Below are 15,658 nucleotides of genomic sequence, written 5' to 3'. Positions count from 1 at the left end.
GGAGTTCGAGACCAGCCTGGCCAACATGGTGAAACCCTGTCTCTACTTAAAAAAAAAAAAAAAAAAAAAAAAAAACCACAAAAATTAGCCAGGCATGGTGGTGCGCACCTGCAATCCCAGCTACTTGAGAGGCTAAGGCAGGAGAATTGCTTGAACCTGGGAGGCAGAGGTTGCAGTGAGCTGAGATCACGCCATTTCACTCCAGCTCTGGGCAACAGAGCAAGACCGTCTCGAGGGAAAAAAAAAAAAAATTCTGCGTATTAATTGGGGAAAAACCAAAAATATTAGAAAAATGAAACATGAGGAAATCATGTTTAATCTTAGAGTGAGGAAGGCTTTTACAACCAAAAGACTAATTTCCTTTTTTTTTTTTTTTTTTTGAGACAGAGTCTTGCTCTGATGCCCCAGGTGGAGTGCAGTGGCGTGATCTCAGCTCGCTGCAAACTCTGCCTCCCAGGTTCATGCCATTCTCCTGCCTTAGCCTCCCGAGTAGCTGGGACTACAGGCGCCCACCACCATGCCTGGCTAATTTTTTGTATTTTTAGTAGAGACGGGATTTCACCGTGTTAGCCAGGATGGTCTCAGTCTCCTGACCTCGTGATCCTCCCGCCTCGGCCTCCCAAAGTGCTGGGATTACAGGTGTGAGCCACCGCTCCTGGCGACTAATTTCCTTAATATATAAAAAGCTCTTACAAATCAATAAGAAGATTTAAAATGTAGTAGAAAAATTATCAGAGGATACCAACAGTCCCTTAACAAAAAAGGAAATAGGAAATATTTTAAAATACGGGACAGTGCTCAGTTTTGCTTATAATAAGAGAAATGTAAGTGAAAACTACAGTGAAAATTTTATCTGACCAATAGGCAAAGATCCAAGAGTTTCATCTCAACACTGACTTGGCAGGAATGTAGGATGATATGCACTTTAGTACATTGCTGTGGGAACGTAAACTGATAGGATCTCTGTGGAGTGTGACTTGGCAGTATCTACCACTGCTTAAAATACATAACCTTAGGCTGGGCGTGGTGTCTTACGGCTCTAATCCCAGCGCTTGGGAGGCAGAGGCCGGGGGATCACTTGAGCTCAGGAGTTTGAGACCAGCCTGGGCAACATGGTGAATCCCTGTCTCTACAGAAAACACAAAATTAGCCGGGTGTGGTGGCATGAGCCTGTAGTCTCAGCTACTCGGAAGGTTGAGGTGGGAGGATCACTTGAATCTGGAGGGCTGAGGCTGCTGTGAGCCAAGATCACTCTACTGCACTTCAGCCTGGGCGACAGAGTGAGACCCAGTCAAAAAAAAAGAAAAAAAAAATTAGCTAGGAGTGGTAATACACTCCTGTAGTCCCAGCTACTCAGGAGGCTGAGGTGGGAGGATCACCTGAGCCCAGGAAGGTCGAGGCTGCAGTGAGCTGTGATTGTGCCATTGTGATCCAGCCTGGGCAACAGAGTGAGACCCTGTCTCAAAATAGTAGTAACTTACACCAGCCAGTTATTGCTGTGGTGTTTCCTGATGGTGTGCTTTCTGTTTTCTGCCATTCCTTGTGTTTATTCATTGGAATTCTGCTGTGATGAAGAGCTGCTGCTCCTCCTCTGTTTAAGTGTGCACCGATGTTTGCTTGATTTGCCGGGTCACAGCTTACAATCCATTATTGTCGTTCGTTATTTTGCCGCACAGATTGTCCTAGATTCTGCCACTGGGAGCCCTTCTGGCTGGGCTGTGTGTTCTCCTGACACACCCCGTCCTTTCTCGTCCTTCTGCACACCACTGGGTGTCCTAGGCTCCTCTGTGTGCGCCACAGGGATCTCTGGTTCCTGTTTTTGGAGAGAGGTATTCACAAACCAAGATCTGGCTGCCAGGTAGGGTGACCAACCGTCCTAGTTTGCCAGGACAAAGGCTTTCCCTGGGACGTGGGACTTTAGAGTGCTGAAACTGGAACAGCTTTTGGACTTTGCTCTCTGTAGCCTAAGTGGGGGGTCATCGCGCCTGGGCCCTGTCACGCGTCAGTGGACAGAGCTGGGAAATGTGTGTGTGTAGATGTTCCGGTATTGATTTCTGCATCCAGTCTGTACACATGGGAAAGGTCGTGAGCCTGTACTGATGCCTGCACCTCCAATGCCGCCCCGCAGGGTTTATTCCTGCCCCCTTCCTTATCAGTGACTTTTCTTCAACCGTGAGGACACCAACTCAGTAGCCACAATCACCTTTTCCGCTTGATCTTGGCACATGCGTAAATCGGGCTCAGACCTGCTGACTCCACAGGGGACACATCTCCTGCCCGAGCCTGGTGACGGCGTGCTGTCCTCCGAGGTTAGTTTTACAGTAGCAGTCAAAGTGCTATTTTCTGAAGTCTCTTAGGTTAGTTCTTCTTTCAGAGTGGTGATGTCATCGTCACAGCTCTGCATATTTGCTGTTTGTATTTCATTTTGTGTTCCTGTGCGCCCTGTTTTGTTTTCACGGTTTCTTTTTCTTTTCTTTTCTTTTTTTTTTCGAGACAGAGTCTCACTCTGTCGCCAAGTCTGGAGTACAGTGGTGCGACCTCGGCTCGCTGCAACCTCCACCTCCTGTGTTCGAGCAGTCCTTCCACCTCGGCCTCCCGAGTAGCTGATAACTAGAAGTGCGCCACCATGTCTGGCTAATTAATGGTTTGTTTTTTGAGTATGAGAAACCTGACCATGGTTCTAAGAGAGACATACGAAAAGATGTATGTGGAAGTGTCATGTTCCCTCAGCTCTGCCAGCCCTCTCCCCTTCCCGCTTTCTTTGCATTCTCTGTACATATGCTGGTTGGGGGTTGAATTGTGTCTCCCCACAAAAGATGTTGAAGTCCCAGCTCTCAGTACCTGTGAATGTGACCATATTTGGAAATAGGGTCTTTGCAGGTGATCAAGTTAAGATGAGTTCACTTGGGTGGGCCCTAATCCAGTATGACTGTGTCCTTCTAAAATGGGGACATTTGAACAGACAGACATGTGTAGAGGGAGAAGGGCAGACGTCCTGAAGGGAAGACACAGGGAGAAGATGACCACCCACAAGCCAAGCAACGCCAGAGGCTGCAGAGGCTGGAAGAGGCGCAAACAGAGCCTCCCTCCCAGCCTCAGGAGGAACCAGCCCTACTGGCACCTTGATCTTGGACTTCTTGCTTCCAGGACTGTGAGAGAATAAGTGTCTGTTACTTTAAGCTACCGGGTTTGTGCCACGGGGAGTTTAATACACACCTCCTGTAGGTAACCAAGCTGTGGGGTTTGAAGGCCGGGTACAGTGGCTCATACCTGTCATCCTAGTGTTTTAAGAGGCCAAAGTGGGAGGATTGCTTGAGTCCAGGAGTTCAAGACCAGGCTGGGCAACAAAGAGAAACCTTGTCTCTATTTTTATTCTTTTTTAAAAAGAGGCCAGGTATGGTGGCTCACGTCTGTAATCCCAGCACTTTGGGAGGCCAAGGTGGGCAGATCACTTGAGGTCAGGAGTTGGAGACCAGCCTGGCCAACATGGTGAAACCATGTCTCTTCTAAAAATAAAAGCCAGGCATGGTGGTGCGTGCCTGTAATCCCAGCTACTAGGGAGGCTGAGGCAGGAGAATCGCCTGAACCCAGGAGGCAGAGGTTGCAGTGAGCTGAGATCATGCCCCTGCACTCCAGCCTGGATGACAGAGCGAGACTCTGTCTTAAAAAAAAAAACAGATATGTTCACGTCCTCATCCCTGGTACCTGTGAGTGTGAGCTTATTTGGGTCATTTCAGATGTATCAGGTTGTGATGAGGTCACACTGCATGGGGGTGGGGCCTAACTCCAGTATTCCTGGTATCCATATAAGAAGAGGGAAATCTGGACACAGCCAGGACTCACGTAGAGAAGAGCTTGCCGTGTGACAAGAGACAGAGCCTGGAGGGTCTGCAAAGCATGAAACACCAAGGATGCCGGCTACTGCCAGAAGCTGGGGAGAGGTGCGGGATGGACTCTCCCTCGGCGCCTCCAGTGGGAACCACCCCTGCCCAGAACCTGGGACCTTTTTTTTTTTTGAGACAGGGTCTCGCTGTCTCACCCAGGTTGAAGTGCAGAAGTGCGGTAGTGTGATCTTGGTTCACTACAGCCTCAACATCCTGGGCTCAAGTGATCTTCCCACCTCAGCCTCACAAGTAGCTGGGACTACAGGTGCACACCACTACACCTGGCTAGTTTTTGTGTTTTTTGCAGAGATGGAGTCTCACTTACTTGCCCAGGCTGGTCTTAAACCCCTGGGCTCAAGCGATTCTCCTGCCTTGGCCTCCCAAAGTGCTGGGATTACAGGTGTGAGGTTGTGTGCCTGGCTCAGAACTGTGGACCTTTTTGAAACTGCCTAGTTTGTGGTGCTGTGTTTCAGTAGTCCTAGGAAACAAAATACACAGTCACATCAGTTTCTGGTTTATCCTTTTTGTGTTTCTTTTACACAAATGGTGAGAAACACTGATATGCTCTGTGGGCAGGTGTTGGCACTTGGACACTTCCCTCCTGTGCCCCCAGGGCTGGCTGTGCTTTGGAAGGAGGCACAGAGACTTCAGCACCCTGGTTTGGTGTAGACTGTTCGCGAACTCCTCTAATGTCAAATACCATTTAATTCTAGAAGAAATGTCCTAGGATTTTTTTTTTTTTAACTGTATGAATAAAGTGAACAATGCAATTACATAGGCCCAAATAACTGGATGTTTACATGGTTTGGAATTTGAATACTTTCTGAATTGTGGTAGATGTTTTTAAGGTATCTGCATAGAGATAAAGACAGGCTAGGGTTGGCGGGGCATCGTGGCTCACGCCTGTAATCCCAGCACTTTGGGAGGCCTAGGTGGGTGGATCACCTGAGGTCAATAGTTCCAGACCAGCCTGACCAATAAGGTGAAACCTCGTCTCTACTAAAAATACAAAAATTAGGCATGGTGGCTGGTGCCTGTAGTCTCAGCTACTTTGAAGGCTGAGACAGGAGAATCGCTTGAACCCGGGAGATGGAGGTTGCAGTGAGCCGAGATCACTGCACTCCAGCCTGGGTGACAGAGCGAGACTCCATCTCAAAAAAAAAACAAAAACAAAAGGCCAGGTTTGTGCTGTTTGTAAGTCCAGGAATAAGCCTAAAGATTAGGCAAGTTTTGGCTGGGCACGGTGGCTCATGCCTGTAATCCCAGCACGTTGGGAGGCTGAGGTGGGCAGATCGCCTGAGGTCAAGAGTTCGAGACCAGCCTGGCCAACATGGTGAAACCCTGTCTCTACTAAAACTACAAAAATTAGCTGGGTGTGGTGGCAGACGCCTGTAAACCCAGCTACTCGGGAGGCTGAGGCAGGAGAATCGCTTGAACCCGGGAGGTGGAGGTTGCAATGAGCCAAGATTGCACCATTGCACTGCAGCCTGGGCAACAAGAGTGAGACTTCATCTCAAAAAAAAAAAAAAAAAAGCCAAGTTTTTGTACCTTTTAGGAGTATGAAAGTTGACATGTTAATTTTTTTTTTTTTTTTTTGAAGCAGAATCTTGCTCTGTCACCCAGCCTGAAGTGCAGTGGCACGATCTCGGCTCACTGCAACCTCCACTTCCCAAGTTCAAGCCGTTCCCCTGCCTCAGCCTCCCGAGTAGCTGGGATTACAGGTGCCTGCCACCATGCCCGGCTAACTTTTGTATTTTTAGTACAGATGGGGTTTCTCCATGTTGGCCAGGCTGGTCTCGAACTCCTGACCTCATGTGATCCGCCTACCTCAGCCTCCCAAAGTGCTGGGTTTACAGGCGTGAGCCACCGCACCCCTGGCTGATATGCTGATTTTTAAAACCTTGATTCCTGGATATTCTGTGTCCTTCCTTTCTACTTGTTACAAATTTGTGAAGAACAGGAGAGGCTCCCAGTTAGATGCGGTTCATTTAGGCTTAGACTGACACGGCGTGGCTGGCTGGCCACATATCCTTGACGCCATCATGTATTGCAAATCTACTGACCAAGGCAGGGTCCTGGTACGTGGTCTCTGGGGTCAGTGGGTGTTGGTGTTGGGTCGGTCCGGTCCTGTGTTGGAGTGAAAGTGTCTGGTTTCTGGGCCTGCGTCGGTGAACTGCGTGCGGCTGGGGACACATGGGCTGCTTTCCTCCCTCGCTGGGCTCTGCCGGCAACTTTCTCAGCCCACTGGACTGAGCAGGAAGTTACAGAAAACAAGTCTCCTTCCTAGTTACGAGGAAGAACCCATCGTCAGCTGTTTTTCAGTTTTTAAAGTACACAAATTTTTTTTAAAAAATCTGTTTTGGATGAAAAAGCAATGGGAAAGAATCAACTTTTAGAAGATGAGACAGTTTCAGAATATTAACATTTAAATATTTGGATCCCTTTTGGGAGGATTTTTTTTTTTTGCTTGACTGTCAAGAGCAAAGAAGTGTGGCCCATCGGGGGCTTCTGCAGGGGCTGCGAGGGTCGAGACAGGTTTCAGTTTGGTAGGTTGATGCGAGGTGTCACCTGTGAGGCGAATGTGGGAAGTGCTGTCAGCAGGCATTTGGCAGCTGGGCATGGTGGCTCACGCCTGTCATCCCAGCTCTTTGTAAGGCCAAGGCAGGAGGATGGTTTCAGCCCAGGAGTTCGAGACCAGTCTTGGCAACATAGCAAAACCCCATTTCTACAAAAAATTTTTAAAAAATTATGGGGGCATGGTGGTCTGTGCCTGTGGTCCCAGCTACTCGTGAGGCGGAGGCAGGACTCAAGTCCAGGAGGTTGGGACTGCAGTGAGCTGTGATCGCAGTGACAGAGCGAGACCCCCTCTGAAAAGAAGGCAGCAGCCCACCCCCTCCAGTTTCGCTTCTGCGGTTCTGAGAAGACCCAATATCTTACACTGATGACATCTGTGAGGCCTCCTTGCCAAAACCACACCCTGACACTGTGGCATTTGGTCCTGTGGATTTCTCTTTCAGCAACAGCCCGACTTAGAGATGTCCACGCTAGCTTCTGCTAGACACCCTTGATGGGACGAATTACCATATTGTTTCTCGTGTCTTCCTAATTCTCATTCTTTCTGCATATTTTGTCTTTTCAGGAAAACCAATTCTGTGTCCTCGGAGGACCACAGCCCAGTTGGGCCCCAGGCGAAACCCAGCCTGGAGCTTGCAGGCAGGACGACTGTTCAGCACGCAGACCGCCGAGGACAAGGAGGAACCCCTGCACTCGATTATCAGCAGCACAGAGAGCGTGCAGGGTAGCCTTGGCTCGTGCTTTGGTCTGGGAGGGCTTTTTGGTTCACTGCTGTGCGTAAAGGGGCATTTTCAGGGTGGAGGCAGTGATTGGTAGAGCCACCGCCTTAGGTGTGAAATCAGAAGGTCTTGGCTGTAGGGAGTGCTGCGCCCTCCATTTCTGTCCCAGCGAGGGACTTCTGCCAGTGTCGGGTGTGTCTTGCCCCCTCTGGTGGCCACCCGTGAGTTTGCCGTCCGGCACCTCCCCTGAGTGGCGATTCATGGCACATCTGCTAATAATCATGGAAGCGGGAGGGGAAACTCAGCATTGGCCCAGTCTGCGCAGGACCGAATTCCGGAGCTGTCTTTTCATTCCCTCTGAAGTATAAAAAAGCAGTCTTTGGAGCCAGTCCTGAAGTGGCTCCATTTCTGGCTTTTAAGTGGGTCGACAAGAGTAGAATCTTTGAAGTTAAAAAGAGAAGTGAGGTTTTCTTGTTATTTTGATTTCTAAATAATTAATTTGGAAACCGCTTTTTTGAAGAATATAGTCCAGGCACAGTGGCTCACACTTGTAATCCCAGCACTTTGGGAGGCCGAGGCAGCAGGATTGCTTGAGGCCAAGTGGTCGAGACCAACCTGGGCAACATAGACCCTTTCTCTACAAAAAAAAATTAAAAAGTTAGCCAGGCATGGTAGCACACACCAGTGGTTCCAGGTACTTGAGAGGCTGAGGCGGGAGAATCGATTGAGCCCAGGAAGTTGAGGCTGCAGTGAGCACGATCCTGCCACTGCATAGCAGCCTGGGCAACAGAGCCAGATCCTGCCTCTAAAAAAAAAGAAAGAACATATAATCTGGTTCTCAGAGGCAGCCCAGTTCTCGTAACCATGCACATTGGGAAACCAGGCTCAGCATTCCCTCGACGTAGCCCGAGGCATGTCTGGCCTCAGCAGTGGGAGGATTTGTCCTGCCCTGAGACCTCCTTTCTGAGAGACTTTTTGTTTTGTTTTGTTTTGAGACAGGGTCTTTCTCTGTCGCCCAGGCCGAGTGCTGTAGTGCAATCATGGCTCACTGAAGCCTCGACCTCCCTGGCTCAAGTGATCCTCCCACCTCAGCCCCCTGAGTCACTGGGACCACAAGTATGTGCCACCACCGTCAGCTACTTCGTGTATTTTTTGTAGAGATGGCGGGATCCCTCTGTGTTGCCCAGGCTGGTCTTGAGCTCCTGGGCTTAAGTGATTCTCCTGCCTTGGCCTCCCAAAGTGCTGGGATTACAGGCATGAGCCATGGTGCCCAGCCAGACTTTGTTTCTGTCTGCTTCTTTCTTTTTGTTCGTGATCTTAAATGTTTGGGAGGCCGAGGCGGGCCAATCATGAGGTCAGGAGATCGAGGCTATCCTGGCTAACATGGTAAAACCCCGTCTCTACTAAAAATACAAAAAGTAAGCCGGGCGTGGTGGCAGGCACCTGTAGTCCCAGCTACTCGGGAGGCTGAGGCAGGAGAATGGCGTGAACCCGGGAGGCAGAGCTTGCAGTGAGCCGAGATCGTGCCACTGTACTCCAGCCTGGGTGACAGAGCGAGACTCTGTCTCAAAAAAAAAAAAAGTTTAAAACTCATAAACTTAAGCGTTCTTTGGAATGTGACGTAGTGTATTCTTGCACAAAAATAGAAGTTAAACTTTGTTGGTTGTGTCTGTGTTTCATTACTAGGTTCCACTTCCAAACATGAGTTCCAGGCCGAGACAAAGAAGCTTTTGGACATTGTTGCCCGGTCCCTGTACTCAGAAAAAGAGGTGCGTTCCCTGCTAACCATGCCCGATGCTAGCAAAGTTTCTTTTCACAAAGCTGTTTTTATGCCATTCTGGAGAATTGCCAGATAATATATTAGCTGTGAGAAAGCATTAAACTTTGGACAGGTCCTCATCTTAAGCTACCAGTGAGAGGAGTTTTACCAGAGTCTATTTTGGTTTCCTGGATAAGTGTATCCAGATGGTTCTTTGGGCTGGATCAACTCTGGGAATTAATTGAATTTTGCCAATAATTTTAAAAGTTCCCGAAATACAGGCCTGGTGTGGTGGCTCATGCCTGGGAACTCAGTGCTTTGGGAGGTCAAGGCAGGAGGATCACTTGAGCCCAGGAGTTTGAGACCAGCCTGGTCAACACAGCAAGACTCCGTCTCTACAAAAAATTTACAAAATTAGCCAGCTATGGGGGCACTGACCTGTGGTCCCAGCTACTCAGGAGGCTGGGGTGGGAGGATGACTTGAGCCTGGCAGACTTTGGGGCTGCAGTGAGCCATGATTGTGTTACTACACTGACCTGCACAACAGAGTAAGACCCTCTCTCCAAAAAAAAAAGTCCCCCAAATCCTAGCGTGCAGCTCTGCTGAATTCCGTCTCTGTGGAGCTTTGGATACGCTCTGAGGCCCCTTTTCCTGGTGGGACTACCTGCAGGTCTTGGCGGCTTTGGCTGCCGGAGGAAGAAGGTTCCCCAGTCCTGTGTGTATGGAGCAGGGAGGAGTTACTGAGGAAATTAAAACGCATTTGGGGCCAGGTGCGGTGACCCACACCTGTAATCCCAGCACTTTAGGAGGCCAAGGTAGGAGGATTGTGTGAGTCCAGGAGTTTGAGACCAGCCTAGGCAACGTGAAGAGACCCCATCTCTATTAAAAAAAAACCCACAAAACTCATTTGGGGTGACAGGACAAGGAAAAAGAAAGATGAAGGCCACCATCGTTGACATGCTGATTATTGCTGGAAGGCAAATGAGAATCCTGAAGAAAGTTTGTAAAGCAGCAGATTTCAAAGCTCAGAGGGGCTTCCAGGAGCTCTTTCCGGGTTTCGTACTGATGAGTGCTGCATTCCTGACTCCCAGTGACCTCCAGCTTCCACCCAGATCAGCCACCGCTTCCTCTTCACCTATGTGCTCTTGCGGACTTAATTTTTCTATTTTTATTTGTGTGGGGTTTTTTTTTTTTTTTTTTTTTTTTGGTTTTTTAATTTTTTGGAACAGGGTCTGGGTCTGACGCCCAGGCTGGAGTGCAGTGGTATGATCTCGGCTCACTGCAACCTCCGCCTCCTGGGCTCAAGCCATCCTTCCTCCTTAGCCTCTGGCTGATATTTGTATTTTTTTGTAGAGATGGAGTTTTGCCGTGTTGCCCAGGCTGGTCTTGAACTCCTGGGCTGAGGTGATCTGCCTGTTTCAGCCTCCCAAAGTGCTGAGATCACAGGTGTGAGCCACCGCACCCGGCCTCTCTCACTGATTTTAAATGGAAGGTCTGTTTGAGGTCAGTGTGCTTTTCAGCTCCTGAGGGACAGCTGGGCCCTGAGGCCCGTTTTTCTCCGGGTGTGGTTGACCTGGTGTTTGGTGGTCCCCACTAGATGAGATGAAGCTAGGGAACCTGTTTTTGTGGAGTAGGAGTGTATTAGTCCATTTTCACGTTGCTGATAAAGACATACCTGAGACTGGGCAATTTACCAAAGAAGGAGCTTTAATTGGACTTACACCTCCATGTGGCTGGGGAAGTCTCACAGTCATGGTGGAAGGCAAGGAGGAGCAAGTCCCGTCTTACATGGATGACAGCAGGCAAAGAGAGAATGAGCAAGACACAAAAGCAGAAACCCCAAAAAACTGTCAGATCTCATGAGACTTACTACCACGAGAACAGTACTGGGGAAACGGCCCCCATGATTCACTTATCTCCCACCAGGTCCTTCTCACAACACGTGGGAATTATGGGAGTACAATTCAAGGTGAGATTTTGGTGGGGACACAGCCAAACCGTATCAAGGAGAAATGGATGTTTGAGTGATATGCCGTCATCCCTGTGCAGGAGTTGGGAAAGAAATTGTTCCTCGCAGGCCTCCTTTGTTTGTTTTTTTGAGACAGAGTCTCTCTCTGTCGGGGCTGGAGTGCAGTGGTGCCATCTCGGCTCACTGCAACCTCCGCCTTGTGGGTTGAAGCGATTCTCCTGCCTCAGCCTCCTGAGTAGCTGGGATTACAGGTGTGTTCCATGACGCCCAGCTAATTTTAATATTTTTAGTAGAGACTGGGTTTTACCATGTTGGCCATGCTGGTCTTGAGCTCCTGACCTCAAGTGATCCACCTGCTTCAGCCTCCCAAAGTGCCTGGATTACAAGCATGAGCCCCCACCCCCAGCCAGAGGGCTCTTCTTAAAGTTATAATTAACAGATGGACACATAACTTCAGGCTTGATTAAAAATCCTGAAAAGCGCCAGGCACCGTGGCTCATGTCTGTAATCCCAACACTTTGGGAGGCGGAGGCACAACGATCACTTGAGCCTGGGAGATCAAGACCAGCCTGGGCAACATAGCGAGACCCTGTGTCTATAAAAATTTTAAAACAATTAGCTGGGTGTGGTGCATGCCTGTGGGCCCAGCTACTTAGGAGGCTGAGGTGGGAGGATTGCTTGGGTCCAGGAGGTTAAGGCTGCAATAAGCCGTGATTGCAGCCTCCAGCCTGAGTGACAGAGTGAGACTCTCAAACAAATCCTGAAAGGAAAGTCAGCACCTTCAGTCACTTTGTGACCGGCCCAGAGGAACTGCCTTTGACTAAAGCAGCAACTCTTTATGCTTTGAGAATTGACTATTCTCCTCTACCTTTTAACAGTTATTGGAAGTGCAGCTGACCAGACAGATCCTGCAGGATGAGTGTCCTTCATTGTCTGTGCCTCCCATTTCTATTCCTGTAGGTGTTTATACGGGAGCTGATCTCCAATGCCAGCGATGCCTTGGAAAAACTGCGTCACAAACTGGTGTCTGACGGCCAAGCACTGCCAGAAATGGAGATTCACTTGCAGACCAATGCCGAGAAAGGCACCATCACCATCCAGGTACCTCCCTCAGTGTCCAGGCGTGTGGCAGGCCCGGCCATGCAGCAAGGACAGGATCTGCCTTCTAGTGATGTCTCGGGTCCCAGGGACGTACTGGCCGTCCGTACCACCAGGATAACTCTGGCTATAATTTAGTGTTACAGTAGCACTCATTCATTATAGAAAGTTTTGGAAAAGCAGGTAAGCAGAAAAGAAGAAAATTTGAAATCAACCCATCATCCAGCAATAACTACTGGTAACATCCTAGCATATGGCCACACAGGGTTTTGGTATATGCAGGTATTAACATATCTAAACATATCTTATTTTTAATGTACTCTTTTCATATTTTTAACTGCGTTTTCCCCTCAAAATGCCGACGAAGCAGTGCTGTGGCTGCTGCTGTAGCCTTGTGGAAATTTTAAGGCTGAAAAGTTAGGCCAAAGAGGGTCAGGTAGGGGCCCTGAGAGACATTGCATCCAAAGACAGCTGCCTCAGGACCTGTCATCCCAGGGTCACGGCGTCATTGCGGGGGTGTCTATCTGTGGAGAGGTGGACAGACTGGCCTCGGTGGGATCTGAGTATTCCCTTTTAGGGTGCTGGCTTGCTCTGAAGGTCATGCCACATAAATGAATGCAGGCACGCGTGAATGAATGGACTTGTGAAGGGATGGCTGTTTTAATTAAAGGAGGGGCTTTTGTGAGGTGTCAGCTTTACGCACTCCCTCTTGGGTTTAGAGAATCCAGACTGAGCCCCGTGGTACGTGCCAGCTGTTTGTCATAGCCCTTGGTCATAAGGATTGGGTGGGGAGTGGGTTTCTTCTCTCCCTGCCTTTGCTGAGCTGGCCTGGCTGTGGAATGGGCCCTGTGGGCAGGGCTGCAGCGCCCTGTGCTTCCCTCCTGTTTTCAGCACAGAGGTTCCTTGCAGATGATTGAAAATGGATGTGCTGGGGCAAGGGGTCATGGGGACATGATTCTTGGTCTTTAGCAGAGGGGCCAGTCCTCATGTGCCAGTACTTCCTGGTACTAAGACTATTTATGTTACAATAATGATTTTTGGTTTTGTCTTTTGTCTTCTTTTTTCTTAAAGAACAGTTCTAGATTTACAGAAAATTTGAGCAGGTAATTTAGAGCTCCATTATATCCTTTGGGACCCAGTTTTTCTATTCTCAATAGCCGATGGGAGCGTCATGGTCCATTTGTTTCATCTTTTTTCCTTTTTTTTTGGAGACAGAGTGTGGCTGTGTCGCCCAGGCTGGAGTGCAGTAGTGTGATCTCAGCTCACTGCAGCCTCCGCCTCCCAGGTCCAAGCAACTCTCGTGCCTCAGCTTCCTGAGTAGCTGGGATTACGGATGTGTGCCATGATGCCCAACTAATTTTTGTATTTTTAGTAGAGATGGGGTTTCACCATGTTGGCCAGGCTGGGCTTGAACTCCTGCCCTCAAGTGATCTGCCCGCCTTGGCCTCCCAAGTGTTAGATTACAGGCATGAGCCACCATACCCAGCCCATTTATTACAATTAATTAACTAATATTGATAGATTATTCTTACCTAAAGTTTTAGAAAAGGAAGCTTTCTTGTGGGGTCTCAGAGATATTATGCCATTCCATCTCTTCTACTGATATCTCAGCTACATTGCTTTTTGTTATTTTTAGGGGATTTTTTAGGGAATAAAATATGCAGCCTTAATTTATCACTGTCTAGCTTGAATTGATATTTAACACTTCAATGTAAGAATCTTACAACAGTATCATTCCGGTGGCAAAATCATCTTTTTCTTTTGATGTCAAATATTTTATGTATATACCTCTTGTAAACCCTCACAAATTCCTTTTTACTTTTGTTTGAGACAGAGTCTCATTTTATTGCCTAGGCTGGAGTGCAGTGGTATGATCTCACCTCACTGCAGTGAGGCCTCTGCCTCCCGGATTTAAGTGATTCTCCTGCCTCAGCCCCCCAAGTAGCTGGGTTTACAGGCACATGCCACCACACCCGGCTAATTTTTGTATTTTTAGTAGAGATGGGGTTTCACCATGTTGGTCAGGCTGGTCTCAAACTCCTGACCTCAAGTGATCTGACTGCCTTGGCCTCCCAAAGTGCTGGGATTACAGGCGGGAGCCACCGCGCCTAGTCTCACCATTTCCTTTTAAAATCACATTGTGCGGGTTGCCTGGCAACAGATGATTTCTGTCTACATCTGAAAAATCTATAGTTATTATTTTTTTTTTAGTAAATATTTTAGAACAGATTTCAATTTTCAGAAAAATTTTAAAGATAGTACAGCGTTGCCATCTACTCCAACACCCAGCTTCCCTTATGATTGAAATCTTATGGCCGGGTGCAGTGGCTCACGCTTGTAATCCCAGCACTTTGAGAGGCCAAGGTGGGCGGATCACCTGAGGTCAGGAGTTCAAGACCAGCCTGGCCAGCACGGTGAAACCCCATCTCTAATAAAAATACAAAAATTAGCCAGATGTGGTGGTGCGCACCTGTAATCCCCGCTGCTCAGGAGGCTGAGGCAGGAGAATTGCTTGAACCCGGGAGGCGGAGGTTGTGGTGAGCTGAGATCGCGCCATTGCACTCTAGCTTGGGCAACAAGAGTGAAACTCGTCTCAAAAAAAACAAAAAAGAAATGTTAGTATATTACATTGGTTACAGTTAATCAACCGGTATGGATATATTATTCTTAACACAAGTCTATTCAGATTTCCTTAGTTTTTACCTCATGTCCTTTTTCTCTCCCAGCATCCCACATGACATTTAGTTGTCCTGGCCCCTTAGCTCCTCTTGGCTGTTTCTCAGACTTTCCTTGTTTTTGATGACCGGGAAGATTTTTTTTTTTTGAAATGGGGTTTTGCTCTTGTTGCCCACGCTGGAGTGCAATGGTGTGATTTCAGCTCACTGCAACCTCCGCCTCCCGGGTTCAAGCAATTCTCTTGCCTTCAGTCTCTCGAGTAGCTGGGATTACAGGTATGTGCCACCATGCCTGGCTAATTTTGTATTTTTAATAGAGACAGAGTTTCTCCATGTCGGTCAGGCTGATCTTAAACTCCCGGCCTCGGGTGATCTGCCCACCTCGGCCTCCCAAAGTGCTGGGATTATAGGCATGAGCTACCGCACCCAGCCTGACCTGGAAGGTTTTTATGTTTGTTTAGAGTCAGGATCTTCTTCCGTCTCCAGGTTGGGGTGCATTGGTGCTATCAGGGTTTGCTGCAGCCTTGACCTCCTGGGCTCAAGTGATCTACCACCTCAGCCTCCTGTAGCTAGGGCCACAGGCACATGCCACCATGCCTGGCTAACTTTAAAAAAATTATTTTTTTTGCCAGGCATGGTGGCTCACGCCTGTAATCCTAGCACTTTGGGAGGCCGTGGCGGGCAGATTGTCTGAGCTCAGGAGTTCAAGACCAGCCTGGGCAACGTGGTGAAACCCTGTCTCTGCTGAAAATACAAAAGAAATTAGCTGGGTGTGGCAGCGTGTGCCGGTAGTCCCAGCTACTCGGGAGGCTGAGGCAGGAGAATTGCTTGAACTCGGGAGGCGGAAGGTGCAGTGAGCGGAGATCACACCACTGCACTCCAGCACTCTAGCCTGCATGACAGAGCAAGAAATTTTTTTTTTTTTTTTGTAGAGGCAGGGTCTTGCTTTGTGGCCCAGGCTGGTCTCAAACTCCTGGGCT

The 15,658-nt window shown here is 48.7% G+C and overlaps 1 protein-coding gene across 2 annotated transcripts in view; it reads left to right on the top strand.

The window, feature by feature from the left end:
• Window positions 1-15,658, top strand: part of TRAP1 (TNF receptor associated protein 1) — a 59,786-nt gene that overhangs the window by 19,738 nt on the left and 24,390 nt on the right. For both annotated transcript variants that reach the window (XM_009430129.4, NM_001280500.1), the window contains 3 exon segments: window positions 7,024-7,182; window positions 8,864-8,946; window positions 11,866-12,006. In XM_009430129.4, the coding sequence (XP_009428404.1) occupies window positions 7,024-7,182; window positions 8,864-8,946; window positions 11,866-12,006 (383 nt within the window).

Source organism: Pan troglodytes, chromosome 18 (assembly GCF_028858775.2).
Source record: "Pan troglodytes isolate AG18354 chromosome 18, NHGRI_mPanTro3-v2.0_pri, whole genome shotgun sequence".
NCBI lineage: Eukaryota > Metazoa > Chordata > Mammalia > Primates > Hominidae > Pan > Pan troglodytes.
This window is presented reverse-complemented; position numbering and strand designations above follow the sequence as displayed.